This window comes from Perna viridis, chromosome 3 (genome assembly GCF_037379345.1).
Source record: "Perna viridis isolate PV_CMFRI_1.1 ecotype Kerala chromosome 3, ASM3737934v1, whole genome shotgun sequence".
Lineage (NCBI taxonomy): Eukaryota > Metazoa > Mollusca > Bivalvia > Mytilida > Mytilidae > Perna > Perna viridis.
Window position 1 is genome coordinate 37077944 of NC_142447.1, and position 27048 is coordinate 37104991.

General features: G+C 32.5%; 1 protein-coding gene across 1 annotated transcript; it reads right to left on the reverse strand.

Annotated features, from left to right (window-relative positions):
* Positions 1-1109: 1109 nt before the first annotated feature.
* Positions 1110-26202, reverse strand: LOC148622107 (uncharacterized). The gene is made up of 4 exons (XM_088571679.1): positions 24462-26202; positions 2673-2896; positions 1922-2119; positions 1110-1671 (listed from the first exon to the last, which is right to left on the reverse strand). Exons 1-3 carry the CDS (start codon positions 24532-24534, stop codon positions 2090-2092), a joined length of 327 nt encoding a protein of 108 aa, XP_088427805.1. The 5' UTR covers positions 24535-26202; the 3' UTR covers positions 1110-1671; positions 1922-2089.
* Positions 26203-27048: the final 846 nt, after the last annotated feature.

The following is a 27048-nucleotide window of genomic DNA, read 5'->3' on the forward strand; positions in this document are numbered from 1 at the left end:
AATGAATCGAAAAACACCAGGAAAGTCATAGACAACCAGAAGTATTGTAACTGAGTATCCATAAAAAAAAAACGTATTGCGCAGTAAATCCAGCTACGAGTATTATATATTTCAAAATGGAGCTTAAATGATTCGGAGTCAAACCAAATGTTATATTTATTTCATTAAAATTTTGACGATATTTAATGTGAAAAAATGCTTCTTCGGAAAATAATCCATCATACCCTTAGAAATGTTCATGGGTTCATCCGAACATTAAGCTACAAAATGGTGAAATTATATTTAGAAATACCATACCAAATACATGGTCAGAGACCTGTATTATTGTAGCAGTATTTTATCTTGACCCTTAAAATAAAAAATACTTTAATCTTGACTTTAATTGGAATATTTCGGCGATTCTACCTCGATATAACTTGTCCAAGAATCTATTTAGGTATACCCTCATCCGATTCGCGACCTAAATGAAAAAAAAAACCTTATATATTCATCACCTGCATCTCTCTGTCATACCTTTTGGTGGAATATTCAATGTAGTCTGTAGCGTTGTTGACCGAGTTGACTAATTGCATGATTTTTATTTAAGGACTTGTAAAGACTTGTAGGAAGTCAAGTACTATCCTTTTGTTTCAACATTTGTTTGTTTTTTGTTGTTGTTGATTTTTTTTATGTAATTGATCAATTGTTGTTGTTTAAAATAGAGATGTATGAACAATTTTGTTCTTCTCATTCCCGTGATAAACAGAATTGTTTGATGATCAACATGCGTGATTGGTATATTAAAACATATTTTTCTTTTTTATTAAGTCGCCAAAACGAAGTTTTGCGACTTATTGTTTTTGCTCCGTTTCTTATCATTATTATTATTATTATACTTCTTCTTCTGCATGTAAAGATGTCCTGACGATTTCTCGGAGACTGTTTATTCGATTCATACCAAACTTGACTCAAAAATCAAGCATGCTCAGGGGGTGTGCAAGCCACTTCCGGAATTTCAAAATGGCAGCCGATTTCAAAAGGCCGCCAAAGCAAAACCCGGCAAAATGAGAAAAAAATTCTATAAAATTAGTGGAACTCATTTAATGTATGAAAATACCTCAGAACGCTGTTCTAGACTTGCTGACATCATAGGCGTAAACAAAATTCAAAATGGCCGCCAAAATCGGCAAAATTTCAACATTATTCGATTTCAATGAAAATTGATGTCCAGGGTAAACTTGACATTCTTAATTCAATGGCGGCTTCAGATTTTATCTTAAAGCCGCCATTTTTTTTTCAAAATGGTCGCCGAAATCGGCAAAATTTAAACTTTCTTGGATTTCAATGAAAATTGATATCTAAGGCAAAGATTGCATTCTAAATTCAATGGCAGCTTCAGAATTTGACTAAATCCGACCATTTGCCGTTTTTTTTGTGACTTTTGTGTTTTGCTTGCAAACACAGTATTACTTGTTAATTTTGATTTTATAAACTAACCATGAATTGAGAACAAAAACCTTTCGTCAGTTTAATATTTCTGTTGACCTAGATTAACTGGATGATAAGGCTGGGTTCCACTGCATGGATTACTAGGTGCCGCGAAATTATGTTGAGGTTATCTATATTGATTGTTTGCAAGATTATAGGGAGGATGAGCCACCGGACATGTGTTAAACCCTTGGTTTACTGCTCCTAAAAAAAACAACAAAATATGGAGATGAATGTAAGAAAGTTAAGAATTGGCGAAAGTAATCGAAATAAAAAAAAACTGATACAAAATGAACCTGAAGATGTAGGTAAGTTGCTTAATTTACTAAACTTTTGCCTTGAATTCGTCGGAAAAATGTCAATGAGTTTGAATTCGTAACTATGCGTTGCACAAACTAATGTAAACTTTTAAGTGCTTTTTTAAACCTTCAAGATATCCTTACAATTAACTCACCTCCCTGTAATTGCTGTGATCCCGACTGTGAAATGATAGTAGTGTTCGGTGTTGGTGAATAACATTCCATCGTTGGTTCCCTCTGTGCATGGGCACGACGACGACGCATACAGATAATGGACATTATAACAGTCACGAATACTGTGATGACGACCCCTCCGACAACTGCTACGATAATAGTTCCATATCCTCCATAGTCTGAAAGTAGAGACAATGAGAAGGAACTAAAACAAAAGTACTGATATTGTTAGTAAGGTATAAATGGTAACTTTAGGCCTAATCAATTTATGCTGGTATTTTGTCTTCATATTTGTGCTTTGTTGCATGACTATTCTATGTGACATAATATTTGCTTGATTGTAACTAGTACAACATGAATGGGGAATTTAAGAGCACCATTGAACGGTCGGTTCATCTGTGTACCATGAATAATTCTGAAGAAGATAAGCATATAACTGTCCTGGCCGCCACAAAATTTTAGAAGTACTTAAGCCTGAAAATATTCTTGACTTCCTTGTTAACTCCAATCAAAGTCTTTGAAATCGATGACGTAACTAACAGTTGTCAAAATAAGAAGTTTCTCTCCTTAATTTATTTATTTTTTTTTTTTTTTTTTTTTTTTGCGGTATGATAAGCATATATTGTGTTGTTATTTCGTACAAGACGTATGTTTTCTTAGTGTTTCCTGTTACTTCCATACTTTCTTATTCAAAATTAGCTTTCTGAAATTGAAAATAATAGTTTATGATACCTTTATACTAAGTATTCCCAATAAATACTGCAGCGTTACGTCAGCTCCATTTAAATCCCATTTTTTGGCCTTGATGCAAACTTTGTATTTGTCCAGTGGTCTGTCGGGATCGTAACCATGAAACTGTACCCTACAAGGCATAACAATTCTGTTCCCAGTCCAAGACATCTCATAACTGTGATCTTTGTTGACATAGTATACGGTAGAACATGACAAGAAATCGACTGAAAGAAAATTAAAAAATAATAATCACTGATTAGGGTATACGATCTAGTACATAAGTGGTACTGTTACATGTACATGATTTTAGAAGAACAGTTTTGTTAAAGTATAACCAGCTTTAATTAACTTCATAAAGTATCCCATGTTTGAACAACCTCACCGAAAATGTTTTGTTCGTCTTGTACAGGCTAAATATTGATCGCTGTTACATTCTACTGAAGACATATCTACTGCGTAGTTAAGTCATTTTGAAGAATATTCACAAGGACATACCTTGATGAAAACATAACAGCTGTACCTTTAAGATAGTTTGAGTACATACCTAGCAAATCCAAAATTTAAATATCATATATAAAAAGAAGCATTCACATGGTATTTCAAGTATTATAGCCTCACATCAGTTTGAGAGTGAACATAGACCTTGGTTTTAATAATACACGTTTTTTTTTCTTCCTCGAAACAACTTATACAATGTTTAAAAATTATATATATATCCCTTAGACGTTCGAACAACTGAGTCACAAAAATCTTGACACAGTAAGGTACAATAATCCGAGAATATTCTTTAACGACAATTTGTAAATGGGAGGTATAATGGTACCTGATAATTATCATGAAGTTGAGAAGGGTACTTGTGCATGGTGGACCCCCAGATCATATACTACCACATATTATAAGAGGTTTTGTATACGAAATTGTAGTCTGTATTCTATAAATAGTCACTTCCTATGCTTTTAAATGAAAGTAAGAAACCCAATCTTGTGATTTCACGTGAGAAGACGTTCATAGCATCATAAGGGTGTATTCCCAAAATACTTTGAAGATTTGAAGAGTATTAAAATGGTACAAATATCTCTGGTGCCCCATGCAGTTGTACTAAAACTGACAACAGACCAGACCAAATATTTATTTCATAGTATTAAAGGTACTGGCCATGTCAGTGCGATAAAAAAATAATGGGGTACAAACTAATTGTTCTTCTCCCTCTCTTGTATTGCGTTAGAAACAGGGCTGTTGCTATAAGACTGAAGTCATCACCACACTTTTTATGGTCGTCATGATGAACTCGTCGGTCGTTACGGTGTATCAATCTGCAGCACGAAAACTGATTTGTTCAACGTGTCATAGTTTCCTTTCCACTTTCTTCTACCCTGGACTTGACTTCTACTTATAAACAACTCGGCGGGTGTTCCTAGAAAAGCAGAGGACGCTTACCATACCAGTGCACCTGGTCCATGCTCCCAGTTTTAAGTGGAGTCCGAGTTGCTCATTTACTTTTGTTATTTTGTATCATTATAATTGCTTTATGTTCTTTGTTGTGTTTGTCTGTTTTCCATGCCTGGTCTTTGTCCCTGGATTACATTACGTTCTTTCCGCTAGAATCTTGGTTCCCTTGATTACTCTTGTACATTTTGTGTTAGCTTACAGGCTAAAAACCACTAATTCCACTTCCCATAGGCTTCTATGCTAATTTCACAATATTCAATGGCTTCTCTGGATTTTACCTTAACTTTAACCTGCAGATGACTATATATCAGCATGATTCTACATATGTCAGCTCACAATCCTCAGAATGGCATGTGGGGTTAGCAGACTTGCAGTGCAGTACTGGTCACCGGAAGTGAAGGGTCTATAAATAGCATGGGAAATCCCAGTGTTTTCACAAGATAGGGGTATATTTAAAAATCATTATGGAGATTAGGCTTCACATCACAAGAAGCAAAATGCACCTATAAAATGTACAGAAATGTTTTTCCTTTCAGAAACTGTTTAAATTTTTTAAATAAGATGAGAACTTTTTTCACAGCACTATGAGGAACAGGGGTAATTTCTGCGTAGGACTATTTTTGCGTACGTTCCGAATGCTCATTGGTTGAATTGGTGGTCTGTAACCTAAAGAGTCACTTTTTGTCTTAGAAAAAATAAATAACTATACAGGTATCTTCCTACACACATACTGAATGCATTTGCAAAGTTTCAGTGAAATGTGACAAGCACTTTTTTAAATATTTGATTTTTAAATATAGGGTAACCAAGTTGTGCGAGCAAAAAAGTGAAAATATTCTACCATACTGAAATGCATTAAATATTTGCAAAGAACTTTTTCTGACTTTTCAAATAAAAAATATCAATCACAACTTGTTTTTAACAATATTAATGAAGAAATAGTTTTAAAAGTAATCATTTTCTGAGAAATTGGTCTATTTTTAAAAATTTATTTCTGACTTGCCTCCCCCTTTTTCTTGATCACATGTCAAAAATCCTAAATCTTTAAATTTTCACAAAAGGTGATATATTTGGCTTTAAATTTGTAAATACAGTGTTTTCACATTAAAACATGACCAGTAAAGGGCACCTAAAGCAAAAAAAGTGCTCAATAATGGATTTTCCATGTTGCCATAGGGGAATGCTTATATGGCCTTAACCGCAGTAATGAAAGTGAGTTTTTCCTCATTTCTAACCTAATTTTTGCTCAAATCTACACAAAACTTGATTTCTAGTGCTTATTACTACCATATTTAGGTAAATATAGCCCTCAAAGTTTAATATTTGATATTTTTACTAAATTTTTTACACTTTTTACAAGATAGGACATAAAAATCAGCCAAAAAGACCAATTTTCCATAATTTGGACCTATAACTTAAAAAAATGCATATTTTGAAGGATTTTTGTAGTGTATTCCTCTCATGGCAAAGTTAACAAGATCTTCAAGTAGTTTAAAGCTATTTCAAGAAACTTTTCATTTTGCCATGGCTTCAGCTTAAGAGTCACTTTTTGTCTTAGAAAAAATAAATAACTATACAGGTATCTTCCTACACACATACTGAATGCATTTGCAAAGTTTCAGTGAAATGTGACAAGCACTTTTTTAAATATTTGATTTTTAAATATAGGGTAACCAAGTTGTGCGAGCAAAAAAGTGAAAATATTCTACCATACTGAAATGCATTAAATATTTGCAAAGAACTTTTTCTGACTTTTCAAATAAAAAATATCAATCACAACTTGTTTTTAACAATATTAATGAAGAAATAGTTTTAAAAGTAATCATTTTCTGAGAAATTGGTCTATTTTTAAAAATTTATTTCTGACTTGCCTCCCCCTTTTTCTTGATCACATGTCAAAAATCCTAAATCTTTAAATTTTCACAAAAGGTGATATATTTGGCTTTAAATTTGTAAATACAGTGTTTTCACATTAAAACATGACCAGTAAAGGGCACCTAAAGCAAAAAAAGTGCTCAATAATGGATTTTCCATGTTGCCATAGGGGAATGCTTATATGGCCTTAACCGCAGTAATGAAAGTGAGTTTTTCCTCATTTCTAACCTAATTTTTGCTCAAATCTACACAAAACTTGATTTCTAGTGCTTATTACTACCATATTTAGGTAAATATAGCCCTCAAAGTTTAATATTTGATATTTTTACTAAATTTTTTACACTTTTTACAAGATAGGACATAAAAATCAGCCAAAAAGACCAATTTTCCATAATTTGGACCTATAACTTAAAAAAATGCATATTTTGAAGGATTTTTGTAGTGTATTCCTCTCATGGCAAAGTTAACAAGATCTTCAAGTAGTTTAAAGCTATTTCAAGAAACTTTTCATTTTGCCATGGCTTCAGCTTAAGGCTAAAAACCACTAATTCCACTTCCCATAGGCTTCTATGCTAATTTCACAATATTCAATGGCTTCTCTGGATTTTACCTTAACTTTAACCTGCAGATGACTATATATCAGCATGATTCTACATATGTCAGCTCACAATCCTCAGAATGGCATGTGGGGTTAGCAGACTTGCAGTGCAGTACTGGTCACCGGAAGTGAAGGGTCTATAAATAGCATGGGAAATCCCAGTGTTTTCACAAGATAGGGGTATATTTAAAAATCATTATGGAGATTAGGCTTCACATCACAAGAAGCAAAATGCACCTATAAAATGTACAGAAATGTTTTTCCTTTCAGAAACTGTTTAAATTTTTTAAATAAGATGAGAACTTTTTTCACAGCACTATGAGGAACAGGGGTAATTTCTGCGTAGGACTATTTTTGCGTACGTTCCGAATGCTCATTGGTTGAATTGGTGGTCTGTAACCTAAAGAGTCACTTTTTGTCTTAGAAAAAATAAATAACTATACAGGTATCTTCCTACACACATACTGAATGCATTTGCAAAGTTTCAGTGAAATGTGACAAGCACTTTTTTAAATATTTGATTTTTAAATATAGGGTAACCAAGTTGTGCGAGCAAAAAAGTGAAAATATTCTACCATACTGAAATGCATTAAATATTTGCAAAGAACTTTTTCTGACTTTTCAAATAAAAAATATCAATCACAACTTGTTTTTAACAATATTAATGAAGAAATAGTTTTAAAAGTAATCATTTTCTGAGAAATTGGTCTATTTTTAAAAATTTATTTCTGACTTGCCTCCCCCTTTTTCTTGATCACATGTCAAAAATCCTAAATCTTTAAATTTTCACAAAAGGTGATATATTTGGCTTTAAATTTGTAAATACAGTGTTTTCACATTAAAACATGACCAGTAAAGGGCACCTAAAGCAAAAAAAGTGCTCAATAATGGATTTTCCATGTTGCCATAGGGGAATGCTTATATGGCCTTAACCGCAGTAATGAAAGTGAGTTTTTCCTCATTTCTAACCTAATTTTTGCTCAAATCTACACAAAACTTGATTTCTAGTGCTTATTACTACCATATTTAGGTAAATATAGCCCTCAAAGTTTAATATTTGATATTTTTACTAAATTTTTTACACTTTTTACAAGATAGGACATAAAAATCAGCCAAAAAGACCAATTTTCCATAATTTGGACCTATAACTTAAAAAAATGCATATTTTGAAGGATTTTTGTAGTGTATTCCTCTCATGGCAAAGTTAACAAGATCTTCAAGTAGTTTAAAGCTATTTCAAGAAACTTTTCATTTTGCCATGGCTTCAGCTTAAGGCTAAAAACCACTAATTCCACTTCCCATAGGCTTCTATGCTAATTTCACAATATTCAATGGCTTCTCTGGATTTTACCTTAACTTTAACCTGCAGATGACTATATATCAGCATGATTCTACATATGTCAGCTCACAATCCTCAGAATGGCATGTGGGGTTAGCAGACTTGCAGTGCAGTACTGGTCACCGGAAGTGAAGGGTCTATAAATAGCATGGGAAATCCCAGTGTTTTCACAAGATAGGGGTATATTTAAAAATCATTATGGAGATTAGGCTTCACATCACAAGAAGCAAAATGCACCTATAAAATGTACAGAAATGTTTTTCCTTTCAGAAACTGTTTAAATTTTTTAAATAAGATGAGAACTTTTTTCACAGCACTATGAGGAACAGGGGTAATTTCTGCGTAGGACTATTTTTGCGTACGTTCCGAATGCTCATTGGTTGAATTGGTGGTCTGTAACCTAAAGAGTCACTTTTTGTCTTAGAAAAAATAAATAACTATACAGGTATCTTCCTACACACATACTGAATGCATTTGCAAAGTTTCAGTGAAATGTGACAAGCACTTTTTTAAATATTTGATTTTTAAATATAGGGTAACCAAGTTGTGCGAGCAAAAAAGTGAAAATATTCTACCATACTGAAATGCATTAAATATTTGCAAAGAACTTTTTCTGACTTTTCAAATAAAAAATATCAATCACAACTTGTTTTTAACAATATTAATGAAGAAATAGTTTTAAAAGTAATCATTTTCTGAGAAATTGGTCTATTTTTAAAAATTTATTTCTGACTTGCCTCCCCCTTTTTCTTGATCACATGTCAAAAATCCTAAATCTTTAAATTTTCACAAAAGGTGATATATTTGGCTTTAAATTTGTAAATACAGTGTTTTCACATTAAAACATGACCAGTAAAGGGCACCTAAAGCAAAAAAAGTGCTCAATAATGGATTTTCCATGTTGCCATAGGGGAATGCTTATATGGCCTTAACCGCAGTAATGAAAGTGAGTTTTTCCTCATTTCTAACCTAATTTTTGCTCAAATCTACACAAAACTTGATTTCTAGTGCTTATTACTACCATATTTAGGTAAATATAGCCCTCAAAGTTTAATATTTGATATTTTTACTAAATTTTTTACACTTTTTACAAGATAGGACATAAAAATCAGCCAAAAAGACCAATTTTCCATAATTTGGACCTATAACTTAAAAAAATGCATATTTTGAAGGATTTTTGTAGTGTATTCCTCTCATGGCAAAGTTAACAAGATCTTCAAGTAGTTTAAAGCTATTTCAAGAAACTTTTCATTTTGCCATGGCTTCAGCTTAAGGCTAAAAACCACTAATTCCACTTCCCATAGGCTTCTATGCTAATTTCACAATATTCAATGGCTTCTCTGGATTTTACCTTAACTTTAACCTGCAGATGACTATATATCAGCATGATTCTACATATGTCAGCTCACAATCCTCAGAATGGCATGTGGGGTTAGCAGACTTGCAGTGCAGTACTGGTCACCGGAAGTGAAGGGTCTATAAATAGCATGGGAAATCCCAGTGTTTTCACAAGATAGGGGTATATTTAAAAATCATTATGGAGATTAGGCTTCACATCACAAGAAGCAAAATGCACCTATAAAATGTACAGAAATGTTTTTCCTTTCAGAAACTGTTTAAATTTTTTAAATAAGATGAGAACTTTTTTCACAGCACTATGAGGAACAGGGGTAATTTCTGCGTAGGACTATTTTTGCGTACGTTCCGAATGCTCATTGGTTGAATTGGTGGTCTGTAACCTAAAGAGTCACTTTTTGTCTTAGAAAAAATAAATAACTATACAGGTATCTTCCTACACACATACTGAATGCATTTGCAAAGTTTCAGTGAAATGTGACAAGCACTTTTTTAAATATTTGATTTTTAAATATAGGGTAACCAAGTTGTGCGAGCAAAAAAGTGAAAATATTCTACCATACTGAAATGCATTAAATATTTGCAAAGAACTTTTTCTGACTTTTCAAATAAAAAATATCAATCACAACTTGTTTTTAACAATATTAATGAAGAAATAGTTTTAAAAGTAATCATTTTCTGAGAAATTGGTCTATTTTTAAAAATTTATTTCTGACTTGCCTCCCCCTTTTTCTTGATCACATGTCAAAAATCCTAAATCTTTAAATTTTCACAAAAGGTGATATATTTGGCTTTAAATTTGTAAATACAGTGTTTTCACATTAAAACATGACCAGTAAAGGGCACCTAAAGCAAAAAAAGTGCTCAATAATGGATTTTCCATGTTGCCATAGGGGAATGCTTATATGGCCTTAACCGCAGTAATGAAAGTGAGTTTTTCCTCATTTCTAACCTAATTTTTGCTCAAATCTACACAAAACTTGATTTCTAGTGCTTATTACTACCATATTTAGGTAAATATAGCCCTCAAAGTTTAATATTTGATATTTTTACTAAATTTTTTACACTTTTTACAAGATAGGACATAAAAATCAGCCAAAAAGACCAATTTTCCATAATTTGGACCTATAACTTAAAAAAATGCATATTTTGAAGGATTTTTGTAGTGTATTCCTCTCATGGCAAAGTTAACAAGATCTTCAAGTAGTTTAAAGCTATTTCAAGAAACTTTTCATTTTGCCATGGCTTCAGCTTAAGGCTAAAAACCACTAATTCCACTTCCCATAGGCTTCTATGCTAATTTCACAATATTCAATGGCTTCTCTGGATTTTACCTTAACTTTAACCTGCAGATGACTATATATCAGCATGATTCTACATATGTCAGCTCACAATCCTCAGAATGGCATGTGGGGTTAGCAGACTTGCAGTGCAGTACTGGTCACCGGAAGTGAAGGGTCTATAAATAGCATGGGAAATCCCAGTGTTTTCACAAGATAGGGGTATATTTAAAAATCATTATGGAGATTAGGCTTCACATCACAAGAAGCAAAATGCACCTATAAAATGTACAGAAATGTTTTTCCTTTCAGAAACTGTTTAAATTTTTTAAATAAGATGAGAACTTTTTTCACAGCACTATGAGGAACAGGGGTAATTTCTGCGTAGGACTATTTTTGCGTACGTTCCGAATGCTCATTGGTTGAATTGGTGGTCTGTAACCTAAAGAGTCACTTTTTGTCTTAGAAAAAATAAATAACTATACAGGTATCTTCCTACACACATACTGAATGCATTTGCAAAGTTTCAGTGAAATGTGACAAGCACTTTTTTAAATATTTGATTTTTAAATATAGGGTAACCAAGTTGTGCGAGCAAAAAAGTGAAAATATTCTACCATACTGAAATGCATTAAATATTTGCAAAGAACTTTTTCTGACTTTTCAAATAAAAAATATCAATCACAACTTGTTTTTAACAATATTAATGAAGAAATAGTTTTAAAAGTAATCATTTTCTGAGAAATTGGTCTATTTTTAAAAATTTATTTCTGACTTGCCTCCCCCTTTTTCTTGATCACATGTCAAAAATCCTAAATCTTTAAATTTTCACAAAAGGTGATATATTTGGCTTTAAATTTGTAAATACAGTGTTTTCACATTAAAACATGACCAGTAAAGGGCACCTAAAGCAAAAAAAGTGCTCAATAATGGATTTTCCATGTTGCCATAGGGGAATGCTTATATGGCCTTAACCGCAGTAATGAAAGTGAGTTTTTCCTCATTTCTAACCTAATTTTTGCTCAAATCTACACAAAACTTGATTTCTAGTGCTTATTACTACCATATTTAGGTAAATATAGCCCTCAAAGTTTAATATTTGATATTTTTACTAAATTTTTTACACTTTTTACAAGATAGGACATAAAAATCAGCCAAAAAGACCAATTTTCCATAATTTGGACCTATAACTTAAAAAAATGCATATTTTGAAGGATTTTTGTAGTGTATTCCTCTCATGGCAAAGTTAACAAGATCTTCAAGTAGTTTAAAGCTATTTCAAGAAACTTTTCATTTTGCCATGGCTTCAGCTTAAGGCTAAAAACCACTAATTCCACTTCCCATAGGCTTCTATGCTAATTTCACAATATTCAATGGCTTCTCTGGATTTTACCTTAACTTTAACCTGCAGATGACTATATATCAGCATGATTCTACATATGTCAGCTCACAATCCTCAGAATGGCATGTGGGGTTAGCAGACTTGCAGTGCAGTACTGGTCACCGGAAGTGAAGGGTCTATAAATAGCATGGGAAATCCCAGTGTTTTCACAAGATAGGGGTATATTTAAAAATCATTATGGAGATTAGGCTTCACATCACAAGAAGCAAAATGCACCTATAAAATGTACAGAAATGTTTTTCCTTTCAGAAACTGTTTAAATTTTTTAAATAAGATGAGAACTTTTTTCACAGCACTATGAGGAACAGGGGTAATTTCTGCGTAGGACTATTTTTGCGTACGTTCCGAATGCTCATTGGTTGAATTGGTGGTCTGTAACCTAAAGAGTCACTTTTTGTCTTAGAAAAAATAAATAACTATACAGGTATCTTCCTACACACATACTGAATGCATTTGCAAAGTTTCAGTGAAATGTGACAAGCACTTTTTTAAATATTTGATTTTTAAATATAGGGTAACCAAGTTGTGCGAGCAAAAAAGTGAAAATATTCTACCATACTGAAATGCATTAAATATTTGCAAAGAACTTTTTCTGACTTTTCAAATAAAAAATATCAATCACAACTTGTTTTTAACAATATTAATGAAGAAATAGTTTTAAAAGTAATCATTTTCTGAGAAATTGGTCTATTTTTAAAAATTTATTTCTGACTTGCCTCCCCCTTTTTCTTGATCACATGTCAAAAATCCTAAATCTTTAAATTTTCACAAAAGGTGATATATTTGGCTTTAAATTTGTAAATACAGTGTTTTCACATTAAAACATGACCAGTAAAGGGCACCTAAAGCAAAAAAAGTGCTCAATAATGGATTTTCCATGTTGCCATAGGGGAATGCTTATATGGCCTTAACCGCAGTAATGAAAGTGAGTTTTTCCTCATTTCTAACCTAATTTTTGCTCAAATCTACACAAAACTTGATTTCTAGTGCTTATTACTACCATATTTAGGTAAATATAGCCCTCAAAGTTTAATATTTGATATTTTTACTAAATTTTTTACACTTTTTACAAGATAGGACATAAAAATCAGCCAAAAAGACCAATTTTCCATAATTTGGACCTATAACTTAAAAAAATGCATATTTTGAAGGATTTTTGTAGTGTATTCCTCTCATGGCAAAGTTAACAAGATCTTCAAGTAGTTTAAAGCTATTTCAAGAAACTTTTCATTTTGCCATGGCTTCAGCTTAAGGCTAAAAACCACTAATTCCACTTCCCATAGGCTTCTATGCTAATTTCACAATATTCAATGGCTTCTCTGGATTTTACCTTAACTTTAACCTGCAGATGACTATATATCAGCATGATTCTACATATGTCAGCTCACAATCCTCAGAATGGCATGTGGGGTTAGCAGACTTGCAGTGCAGTACTGGTCACCGGAAGTGAAGGGTCTATAAATAGCATGGGAAATCCCAGTGTTTTCACAAGATAGGGGTATATTTAAAAATCATTATGGAGATTAGGCTTCACATCACAAGAAGCAAAATGCACCTATAAAATGTACAGAAATGTTTTTCCTTTCAGAAACTGTTTAAATTTTTTAAATAAGATGAGAACTTTTTTCACAGCACTATGAGGAACAGGGGTAATTTCTGCGTAGGACTATTTTTGCGTACGTTCCGAATGCTCATTGGTTGAATTGGTGGTCTGTAACCTAAAGAGTCACTTTTTGTCTTAGAAAAAATAAATAACTATACAGGTATCTTCCTACACACATACTGAATGCATTTGCAAAGTTTCAGTGAAATGTGACAAGCACTTTTTTAAATATTTGATTTTTAAATATAGGGTAACCAAGTTGTGCGAGCAAAAAAGTGAAAATATTCTACCATACTGAAATGCATTAAATATTTGCAAAGAACTTTTTCTGACTTTTCAAATAAAAAATATCAATCACAACTTGTTTTTAACAATATTAATGAAGAAATAGTTTTAAAAGTAATCATTTTCTGAGAAATTGGTCTATTTTTAAAAATTTATTTCTGACTTGCCTCCCCCTTTTTCTTGATCACATGTCAAAAATCCTAAATCTTTAAATTTTCACAAAAGGTGATATATTTGGCTTTAAATTTGTAAATACAGTGTTTTCACATTAAAACATGACCAGTAAAGGGCACCTAAAGCAAAAAAAGTGCTCAATAATGGATTTTCCATGTTGCCATAGGGGAATGCTTATATGGCCTTAACCGCAGTAATGAAAGTGAGTTTTTCCTCATTTCTAACCTAATTTTTGCTCAAATCTACACAAAACTTGATTTCTAGTGCTTATTACTACCATATTTAGGTAAATATAGCCCTCAAAGTTTAATATTTGATATTTTTACTAAATTTTTTACACTTTTTACAAGATAGGACATAAAAATCAGCCAAAAAGACCAATTTTCCATAATTTGGACCTATAACTTAAAAAAATGCATATTTTGAAGGATTTTTGTAGTGTATTCCTCTCATGGCAAAGTTAACAAGATCTTCAAGTAGTTTAAAGCTATTTCAAGAAACTTTTCATTTTGCCATGGCTTCAGCTTAAGGCTAAAAACCACTAATTCCACTTCCCATAGGCTTCTATGCTAATTTCACAATATTCAATGGCTTCTCTGGATTTTACCTTAACTTTAACCTGCAGATGACTATATATCAGCATGATTCTACATATGTCAGCTCACAATCCTCAGAATGGCATGTGGGGTTAGCAGACTTGCAGTGCAGTACTGGTCACCGGAAGTGAAGGGTCTATAAATAGCATGGGAAATCCCAGTGTTTTCACAAGATAGGGGTATATTTAAAAATCATTATGGAGATTAGGCTTCACATCACAAGAAGCAAAATGCACCTATAAAATGTACAGAAATGTTTTTCCTTTCAGAAACTGTTTAAATTTTTTAAATAAGATGAGAACTTTTTTCACAGCACTATGAGGAACAGGGGTAATTTCTGCGTAGGACTATTTTTGCGTACGTTCCGAATGCTCATTGGTTGAATTGGTGGTCTGTAACCTAAAGAGTCACTTTTTGTCTTAGAAAAAATAAATAACTATACAGGTATCTTCCTACACACATACTGAATGCATTTGCAAAGTTTCAGTGAAATGTGACAAGCACTTTTTTAAATATTTGATTTTTAAATATAGGGTAACCAAGTTGTGCGAGCAAAAAAGTGAAAATATTCTACCATACTGAAATGCATTAAATATTTGCAAAGAACTTTTTCTGACTTTTCAAATAAAAAATATCAATCACAACTTGTTTTTAACAATATTAATGAAGAAATAGTTTTAAAAGTAATCATTTTCTGAGAAATTGGTCTATTTTTAAAAATTTATTTCTGACTTGCCTCCCCCTTTTTCTTGATCACATGTCAAAAATCCTAAATCTTTAAATTTTCACAAAAGGTGATATATTTGGCTTTAAATTTGTAAATACAGTGTTTTCACATTAAAACATGACCAGTAAAGGGCACCTAAAGCAAAAAAAGTGCTCAATAATGGATTTTCCATGTTGCCATAGGGGAATGCTTATATGGCCTTAACCGCAGTAATGAAAGTGAGTTTTTCCTCATTTCTAACCTAATTTTTGCTCAAATCTACACAAAACTTGATTTCTAGTGCTTATTACTACCATATTTAGGTAAATATAGCCCTCAAAGTTTAATATTTGATATTTTTACTAAATTTTTTACACTTTTTACAAGATAGGACATAAAAATCAGCCAAAAAGACCAATTTTCCATAATTTGGACCTATAACTTAAAAAAATGCATATTTTGAAGGATTTTTGTAGTGTATTCCTCTCATGGCAAAGTTAACAAGATCTTCAAGTAGTTTAAAGCTATTTCAAGAAACTTTTCATTTTGCCATGGCTTCAGCTTAAGGCTAAAAACCACTAATTCCACTTCCCATAGGCTTCTATGCTAATTTCACAATATTCAATGGCTTCTCTGGATTTTACCTTAACTTTAACCTGCAGATGACTATATATCAGCATGATTCTACATATGTCAGCTCACAATCCTCAGAATGGCATGTGGGGTTAGCAGACTTGCAGTGCAGTACTGGTCACCGGAAGTGAAGGGTCTATAAATAGCATGGGAAATCCCAGTGTTTTCACAAGATAGGGGTATATTTAAAAATCATTATGGAGATTAGGCTTCACATCACAAGAAGCAAAATGCACCTATAAAATGTACAGAAATGTTTTTCCTTTCAGAAACTGTTTAAATTTTTTAAATAAGATGAGAACTTTTTTCACAGCACTATGAGGAACAGGGGTAATTTCTGCGTAGGACTATTTTTGCGTACGTTCCGAATGCTCATTGGTTGAATTGGTGGTCTGTAACCTAAAGAGTCACTTTTTGTCTTAGAAAAAATAAATAACTATACAGGTATCTTCCTACACACATACTGAATGCATTTGCAAAGTTTCAGTGAAATGTGACAAGCACTTTTTTAAATATTTGATTTTTAAATATAGGGTAACCAAGTTGTGCGAGCAAAAAAGTGAAAATATTCTACCATACTGAAATGCATTAAATATTTGCAAAGAACTTTTTCTGACTTTTCAAATAAAAAATATCAATCACAACTTGTTTTTAACAATATTAATGAAGAAATAGTTTTAAAAGTAATCATTTTCTGAGAAATTGGTCTATTTTTAAAAATTTATTTCTGACTTGCCTCCCCCTTTTTCTTGATCACATGTCAAAAATCCTAAATCTTTAAATTTTCACAAAAGGTGATATATTTGGCTTTAAATTTGTAAATACAGTGTTTTCACATTAAAACATGACCAGTAAAGGGCACCTAAAGCAAAAAAAGTGCTCAATAATGGATTTTCCATGTTGCCATAGGGGAATGCTTATATGGCCTTAACCGCAGTAATGAAAGTGAGTTTTTCCTCATTTCTAACCTAATTTTTGCTCAAATCTACACAAAACTTGATTTCTAGTGCTTATTACTACCATATTTAGGTAAATATAGCCCTCAAAGTTTAATATTTGATATTTTTACTAAATTTTTTACACTTTTTACAAGATAGGACATAAAAATCAGCCAAAAAGACCAATTTTCCATAATTTGGACCTATAACTTAAAAAAATGCATATTTTGAAGGATTTTTGTAGTGTATTCCTCTCATGGCAAAGTTAACAAGATCTTCAAGTAGTTTAAAGCTATTTCAAGAAACTTTTCATTTTGCCATGGCTTCAGCTTAAGGCTAAAAACCACTAATTCCACTTCCCATAGGCTTCTATGCTAATTTCACAATATTCAATGGCTTCTCTGGATTTTACCTTAACTTTAACCTGCAGATGACTATATATCAGCATGATTCTACATATGTCAGCTCACAATCCTCAGAATGGCATGTGGGGTTAGCAGACTTGCAGTGCAGTACTGGTCACCGGAAGTGAAGGGTCTATAAATAGCATGGGAAATCCCAGTGTTTTCACAAGATAGGGGTATATTTAAAAATCATTATGGAGATTAGGCTTCACATCACAAGAAGCAAAATGCACCTATAAAATGTACAGAAATGTTTTTCCTTTCAGAAACTGTTTAAATTTTTTAAATAAGATGAGAACTTTTTTCACAGCACTATGAGGAACAGGGGTAATTTCTGCGTAGGACTATTTTTGCGTACGTTCCGAATGCTCATTGGTTGAATTGGTGGTCTGTAACCTAAAGAGTCACTTTTTGTCTTAGAAAAAATAAATAACTATACAGGTATCTTCCTACACACATACTGAATGCATTTGCAAAGTTTCAGTGAAATGTGACAAGCACTTTTTTAAATATTTGATTTTTAAATATAGGGTAACCAAGTTGTGCGAGCAAAAAAGTGAAAATATTCTACCATACTGAAATGCATTAAATATTTGCAAAGAACTTTTTCTGACTTTTCAAATAAAAAATATCAATCACAACTTGTTTTTAACAATATTAATGAAGAAATAGTTTTAAAAGTAATCATTTTCTGAGAAATTGGTCTATTTTTAAAAATTTATTTCTGACTTGCCTCCCCCTTTTTCTTGATCACATGTCAAAAATCCTAAATCTTTAAATTTTCACAAAAGGTGATATATTTGGCTTTAAATTTGTAAATACAGTGTTTTCACATTAAAACATGACCAGTAAAGGGCACCTAAAGCAAAAAAAGTGCTCAATAATGGATTTTCCATGTTGCCATAGGGGAATGCTTATATGGCCTTAACCGCAGTAATGAAAGTGAGTTTTTCCTCATTTCTAACCTAATTTTTGCTCAAATCTACACAAAACTTGATTTCTAGTGCTTATTACTACCATATTTAGGTAAATATAGCCCTCAAAGTTTAATATTTGATATTTTTACTAAATTTTTTACACTTTTTACAAGATAGGACATAAAAATCAGCCAAAAAGACCAATTTTCCATAATTTGGACCTATAACTTAAAAAAATGCATATTTTGAAGGATTTTTGTAGTGTATTCCTCTCATGGCAAAGTTAACAAGATCTTCAAGTAGTTTAAAGCTATTTCAAGAAACTTTTCATTTTGCCATGGCTTCAGCTTAAGGCTAAAAACCACTAATTCCACTTCCCATAGGCTTCTATGCTAATTTCACAATATTCAATGGCTTCTCTGGATTTTACCTTAACTTTAACCTGCAGATGACTATATATCAGCATGATTCTACATATGTCAGCTCACAATCCTCAGAATGGCATGTGGGGTTAGCAGACTTGCAGTGCAGTACTGGTCACCGGAAGTGAAGGGTCTATAAATAGCATGGGAAATCCCAGTGTTTTCACAAGATAGGGGTATATTTAAAAATCATTATGGAGATTAGGCTTCACATCACAAGAAGCAAAATGCACCTATAAAATGTACAGAAATGTTTTTCCTTTCAGAAACTGTTTAAATTTTTTAAATAAGATGAGAACTTTTTTCACAGCACTATGAGGAACAGGGGTAATTTCTGCGTAGGACTATTTTTGCGTACGTTCCGAATGCTCATTGGTTGAATTGGTGGTCTGTAACCTAAAGAGTCACTTTTTGTCTTAGAAAAAATAAATAACTATACAGGTATCTTCCTACACACATACTGAATGCATTTGCAAAGTTTCAGTGAAATGTGACAAGCACTTTTTTAAATATTTGATTTTTAAATATAGGGTAACCAAGTTGTGCGAGCAAAAAAGTGAAAATATTCTACCATACTGAAATGCATTAAATATTTGCAAAGAACTTTTTCTGACTTTTCAAATAAAAAATATCAATCACAACTTGTTTTTAACAATATTAATGAAGAAATAGTTTTAAAAGTAATCATTTTCTGAGAAATTGGTCTATTTTTAAAAATTTATTTCTGACTTGCCTCCCCCTTTTTCTTGATCACATGTCAAAAATCCTAAATCTTTAAATTTTCACAAAAGGTGATATATTTGGCTTTAAATTTGTAAATACAGTGTTTTCACATTAAAACATGACCAGTAAAGGGCACCTAAAGCAAAAAAAGTGCTCAATAATGGATTTTCCATGTTGCCATAGGGGAATGCTTATATGGCCTTAACCGCAGTAATGAAAGTGAGTTTTTCCTCATTTCTAACCTAATTTTTGCTCAAATCTACACAAAACTTGATTTCTAGTGCTTATTACTACCATATTTAGGTAAATATAGCCCTCAAAGTTTAATATTTGATATTTTTACTAAATTTTTTACACTTTTTACAAGATAGGACATAAAAATCAGCCAAAAAGACCAATTTTCCATAATTTGGACCTATAACTTAAAAAAATGCATATTTTGAAGGATTTTTGTAGTGTATTCCTCTCATGGCAAAGTTAACAAGATCTTCAAGTAGTTTAAAGCTATTTCAAGAAACTTTTCATTTTGCCATGGCTTCAGCTTAAGGCTAAAAACCACTAATTCCACTTCCCATAGGCTTCTATGCTAATTTCACAATATTCAATGGCTTCTCTGGATTTTACCTTAACTTTAACCTGCAGATGACTATATATCAGCATGATTCTACATATGTCAGCTCACAATCCTCAGAATGGCATGTGGGGTTAGCAGACTTGCAGTGCAGTACTGGTCACCGGAAGTGAAGGGTCTATAAATAGCATGGGAAATCCCAGTGTTTTCACAAGATAGGGGTATATTTAAAAATCATTATGGAGATTAGGCTTCACATCACAAGAAGCAAAATGCACCTATAAAATGTACAGAAATGTTTTTCCTTTCAGAAACTGTTTAAATTTTTTAAATAAGATGAGAACTTTTTTCACAGCACTATGAGGAACAGGGGTAATTTCTGCGTAGGACTATTTTTGCGTACGTTCCGAATGCTCATTGGTTGAATTGGTGGTCTGTAACCTAAAGAGTCACTTTTTGTCTTAGAAAAAATAAATAACTATACAGGTATCTTCCTACACACATACTGAATGCATTTGCAAAGTTTCAGTGAAATGTGACAAGCACTTTTTTAAATATTTGATTTTTAAATATAGGGTAACCAAGTTGTGCGAGCAAAAAAGTGAAAATATTCTACCATACTGAAATGCATTAAATATTTGCAAAGAACTTTTTCTGACTTTTCAAATAAAAAATATCAATCACAACTTGTTTTTAACAATATTAATGAAGAAATAGTTTTAAAAGTAATCATTTTCTGAGAAATTGGTCTATTTTTAAAAATTTATTTCTGACTTGCCTCCCCCTTTTTCTTGATCACATGTCAAAAATCCTAAATCTTTAAATTTTCACAAAAGGTGATATATTTGGCTTTAAATTTGTAAATACAGTGTTTTCACATTAAAACATGACCAGTAAAGGGCACCTAAAGCAAAAAAAGTGCTCAATAATGGATTTTCCATGTTGCCATAGGGGAATGCTTATATGGCCTTAACCGCAGTAATGAAAGTGAGTTTTTCCTCATTTCTAACCTAATTTTTGCTCAAATCTACACAAAACTTGATTTCTAGTGCTTATTACTACCATATTTAGGTAAATATAGCCCTCAAAGTTTAATATTTGATATTTTTACTAAATTTTTTACACTTTTTACAAGATAGGACATAAAAATCAGCCAAAAAGACCAATTTTCCATAATTTGGACCTATAACTTAAAAAAATGCATATTTTGAAGGATTTTTGTAGTGTATTCCTCTCATGGCAAAGTTAACAAGATCTTCAAGTAGTTTAAAGCTATTTCAAGAAACTTTTCATTTTGCCATGGCTTCAGCTTAAGGCTAAAAACCACTAATTCCACTTCCCATAGGCTTCTATGCTAATTTCACAATATTCAATGGCTTCTCTGGATTTTACCTTAACTTTAACCTGCAGATGACTATATATCAGCATGATTCTACATATGTCAGCTCACAATCCTCAGAATGGCATGTGGGGTTAGCAGACTTGCAGTGCAGTACTGGTCACCGGAAGTGAAGGGTCTATAAATAGCATGGGAAATCCCAGTGTTTTCACAAGATAGGGGTATATTTAAAAATCATTATGGAGATTAGGCTTCACATCACAAGAAGCAAAATGCACCTATAAAATGTACAGAAATGTTTTTCCTTTCAGAAACTGTTTAAATTTTTTAAATAAGATGAGAACTTTTTTCACAGCACTATGAGGAACAGGGGTAATTTCTGCGTAGGACTATTTTTGCGTACGTTCCGAATGCTCATTGGTTGAATTGGTGGTCTGTAACCTAAAGAGTCACTTTTTGTCTTAGAAAAAATAAATAACTATACAGGTATCTTCCTACACACATACTGAATGCATTTGCAAAGTTTCAGTGAAATGTGACAAGCACTTTTTTAAATATTTGATTTTTAAATATAGGGTAACCAAGTTGTGCGAGCAAAAAAGTGAAAATATTCTACCATACTGAAATGCATTAAATATTTGCAAAGAACTTTTTCTGACTTTTCAAATAAAAAATATCAATCACAACTTGTTTTTAACAATATTAATGAAGAAATAGTTTTAAAAGTAATCATTTTCTGAGAAATTGGTCTATTTTTAAAAATTTATTTCTGACTTGCCTCCCCCTTTTTCTTGATCACATGTCAAAAATCCTAAATCTTTAAATTTTCACAAAAGGTGATATATTTGGCTTTAAATTTGTAAATACAGTGTTTTCACATTAAAACATGACCAGTAAAGGGCACCTAAAGCAAAAAAAGTGCTCAATAATGGATTTTCCATGTTGCCATAGGGGAATGCTTATATGGCCTTAACCGCAGTAATGAAAGTGAGTTTTTCCTCATTTCTAACCTAATTTTTGCTCAAATCTACACAAAACTTGATTTCTAGTGCTTATTACTACCATATTTAGGTAAATATAGCCCTCAAAGTTTAATATTTGATATTTTTACTAAATTTTTTACACTTTTTACAAGATAGGACATAAAAATCAGCCAAAAAGACCAATTTTCCATAATTTGGACCTATAACTTAAAAAAATGCATATTTTGAAGGATTTTTGTAGTGTATTCCTCTCATGGCAAAGTTAACAAGATCTTCAAGTAGTTTAAAGCTATTTCAAGAAACTTTTCATTTTGCCATGGCTTCAGCTTAAGGCTAAAAACCACTAATTCCACTTCCCATAGGCTTCTATGCTAATTTCACAATATTCAATGGCTTCTCTGGATTTTACCTTAACTTTAACCTGCAGATGACTATATATCAGCATGATTCTACATATGTCAGCTCACAATCCTCAGAATGGCATGTGGGGTTAGCAGACTTGCAGTGCAGTACTGGTCACCGGAAGTGAAGGGTCTATAAATAGCATGGGAAATCCCAGTGTTTTCACAAGATAGGGGTATATTTAAAAATCATTATGGAGATTAGGCTTCACATCACAAGAAGCAAAATGCACCTATAAAATGTACAGAAATGTTTTTTCCTTTCAGAAACTGTTTAAATTTTTTAAATAAGATGAGAACTTTTTTCACAGCACTATGAGGAACAGGGGTAATTTCTGCGTAGGACTATTTTTGCGTACGTTCCGAATGCTCATTGGTTGAATTGGTGGTCTGTAACCTAAAGAGTCACTTTTTGTCTTAGAAAAAATAAATAACTATACAGGTATCTTCCTACACACATACTGAATGCATTTGCAAAGTTTCAGTGAAATGTGACAAGCACTTTTTTAAATATTTGATTTTTAAATATAGGGTAACCAAGTTGTGCGAGCAAAAAAGTGAAAATATTCTACCATACTGAAATGCATTAAATATTTGCAAAGAACTTTTTCTGACTTTTCAAATAAAAAATATCAATCACAACTTGTTTTTAACAATATTAATGAAGAAATAGTTTTAAAAGTAATCATTTTCTGAGAAATTGGTCTATTTTTAAAAATTTATTTCTGACTTGCCTCCCCCTTTTTCTTGATCACATGTCAAAAATCCTAAATCTTTAAATTTTCACAAAAGGTGATATATTTGGCTTTAAATTTGTAAATACAGTGTTTTCACATTAAAACATGACCAGTAAAGGGCACCTAAAGAAAAAAAAGTGCTCAATAATGGATTTTCCATGTTGCCATAGGGGAATGCTTATATGGCCTTAACCGCAGTAATGAAAGTGAGTTTTTCCTCATTTCTAACCTAATTTTTGCTCAAATCTACACAAAACTTGATTTCTAGTGCTTATTACTACCATATTTAGGTAAATATAGCCCTCAAAGTTTAATATTTGATATTTTTACTAAATTTTTTACACTTTTTACAAGATAGGACATAAAAATCAGCCAAAAAGACCAATTTTCCATAATTTGGACCTATAACTTAAAAAAATGCATATTTTGAAGGATTTTTGTAGTGTATTCCTCTCATGGCAAAGTTAACAAGATCTTCAAGTAGTTTAAAGCTATTTCAAGAAACTTTTCATTTTGCCATGGCTTCAGCTTAAGGCTAAAAACCACTAATTCCACTTCCCATAGGCTTCTATGCTAATTTCACAATATTCAATGGCTTCTCTGGATTTTACCTTAACTTTAACCTGCAGATGACTATATATCAGCATGATTCTACATATGTCAGCTCACAATCCTCAGAATGGCATGTGGGGTTAGCAGACTTGCAGTGCAGTACTGGTCACCGGAAGTGAAGGGTCTATAAATAGCATGGGAAATCCCAGTGTTTTCACAAGATAGGGGTATATTTAAAAATCATTATGGAGATTAGGCTTCACATCACAAGAAGCAAAATGCACCTATAAAATGTACAGAAATGTTTTTTCCTTTCAGAAACTGTTTAAATTTTTTAAATAAGATGAGAACTTTTTTCACAGCACTATGAGGAACAGGGGTAATTTCTGCGTAGGACTATTTTTGCGTACGTTCCGAATGCTCATTGGTTGAATTGGTGGTCTGTAACCTACAATCCAAAAAAATACCCCATGTAGTAAAACCTGTTGAAACAATAATTGACTTACTTTTCTGTGTCCATTTTGATGAACTGCCTGTAATGACGACCAGTGATACGATCAATGACAGCAGTGGTTTCATGGTAAACTATTTTTCTTAGGGAATATGACAAAGAGATGTTGAGAGTTTCCACTGTTCCTAATATAAAATAGTTTACAAACGAAAGTCCATGAACCAGAGAATTGATAAGAGGAAAAAAACATTCATATCTTAAATTATTGACATTTTTATGACGAGTTAGAATTTAATTTTCTTGGATGAAATAAGGAAGACATGCCACCAATTACTGCAGAAATTATTGTTTAAATGCTGTTATTTTGCGATATGATAACGAACAAAAAAAATCATTTCTATGATTAAAAAAAAACACTACCGGACCAAATGTCTCCGAGGATATTCACTAACCCAGTGGTCAGATTTATTCCGCGTTATATCTGATTATATTCGGAGTAATACCTAAAACACCTAGTCTTCATTCTTGGTATTGCACATGGTAGACCCTCTCTTTGGTGGGCTCGGCTTCCTTATTCGACAGTTTTGGTTTTGAGTACTTCTTGTATACAATTTGTTTTTGAATTAAGATCTTTCTATATATTGGATTGTTATGCTGCTGCTGAAAAGTTACTCCTTGAAACCCGTGTACAACATCGAAAGGTTACTCCTTGAAACTCGTGTACAACATCGAAAGGTTACTCCTTGAAACTCGTGTACAACATCGAAAGGTTACTCCTTGAAACACGTATACAACATCGAAATTTGCAAAATATATGATAGTATTTTTGTATTTTGTATTCTGTTTGTATTGTTATTTACTGAATGATGTATTCGGTTGTTATAGTAGTTAAATAAAATGTTATTAAAGTATGTCCTATTGGTACACGAATATTTATATGCCGGTCCGGCTAAAATAAATATTAATATTTTCGATTAAACTCCTTTTATCTATTATTTGGAAACGCGTGCTATCGTGTTCAGAGAGATATTATTTCTTTTGAAACCAAGTAAATTTTTATCATAGGATTTAATGCTTTGTGATATCTAGTTCAAGATCAAATTCCGACGCTTTAAAAAATTATTGATAATGGCGTATGTTTGATGGTGATTTTTCGTTACATTTATCTAATTTGGTCAATTTCGAATATTTGTCTGCCATTTCCAAGTTATCTACTGGGTATACAACATGATGCATAGTTAAAAATGATGAATTATTTCGCCCTTATTATTGTTGGCAAATTTTACTCATTTGCAATATGGCGGGTGCCGCTGACGGAGCAGGACTTGCTGACCCTTCCTTATCACCTGATGTCACTCCCGTTTTTTTGTGGGATTTCATATTGCTAGTGCTTTTGTTTTTTACTTGTTTCTCGACATTGTGTTTGTAGATCGTCTCTATTTCACATGTACACGTTTTGGCCATGTTTATGTTTTGACGTATTCGAATCATCCCACTGCTGATGCTTCGGTACTATTTTACCGATATTTTAAACGTTTCCGATATGACAATCTCAGTGGGTATCAGATTAGGCAGTATTTTTTGTCATGATATACAGGTATGCTACCATTTAACTGCCTATGCAGGCCCCGTGCAGGTCCGGGTGTCAAAAGAATAGGCCTGCAGCAGCGCTAAGCTTGTCGTATAAGGCGACTAAATAGTGCTCAGAAACCTAGCCGGGGGCTAGGCGCTCTGCCCACAGAGCAACTGGGATGTGTGCCCCAGGTGGTGGAATGGGGTACCCCTGGCATGTTACATGCTGGGGTTGTCAGGCTATAATACGGAAAACCTGACCGCAAACCATAGTGGTGCACCGTGTTGGGAAAGATGCCACGTTCCTCGCACGTTAAAGAACCCTGCTGTGGTATTCGATAGGAGTAGGAACCTTTGCGCTCCGCCACAGGAGGCTAAATTGCCCGACCTTACCCACCCCTCCCTTTTTCTAGTGGCAATCAAAATTTGTCGACTCTGTTGTCCTTGTGACCCATCCTTTTTTTTATCATTTCATGTTCATTTTATCATCCATTTCATGTTCATTGTCTGAATATAGCTGAAATATTGCTGCTCGGACGTTAAACCCCAACAAACAAACAAGGACTGAGAGTGTTACATTTTAATTTTGATTCAAATGGAAATATATACAATGTTTAATCAAGACTTGAATGAAACCTTTGAATAAACTGACACAAATTAATACGTACCTATATTTGCAGTACAACATAAAATACATGTAAATAAAAGTTTTTTCACAAGCATTTGAATATGCTCTTTCGAAATAACCTTTGAATATCACAGCTTTTCATCTTATTTTGTTTTGCACGTCTTCGATGATAATCAATATTGGCTTTATTTCATTCACGCCATGTTATTCAAAACAGTTTGGGGTTTACTTGTTTTTTATCTAGAAGCATGATTATTTCTGTGTGATATTATATACATATTGCTTGTAGTAGGAGATACGCCGAAATAACACACGAGGTAAATATATCACCCAAGACACTAGTCGAGAGTGATAAATTTTCTGACTGTGTTTCAATATACGTTGTATTATATTGATTACGAAAGTAGACTTTACTGACGTATCACCCTCTAAAATATGTGTT

What these genes read in the sequence shown, in the direction of transcription:
- LOC148622107 (XM_088571679.1), bottom strand. Translation starts at nt 24,534, where the DNA reads ATGAAACCACTGCTGTCATTGATCGTATCACTGGTCGTCATTACAGGC. An exon ending in ATCAAAATGGACACAGAAAA is followed by an intron (nt 2,897 to 24,461) that starts GTAAGTCAATTA and finishes ATTTTCTTTCAG; the next exon opens with TCGATTTCTTGTCATGTTCT. An exon ending in TGGGAATACTTAGTATAAAG is followed by an intron (nt 2,120 to 2,672) that starts GTATCATAAACT and finishes CTCTACTTTCAG; the next exon opens with ACTATGGAGGATATGGAACT.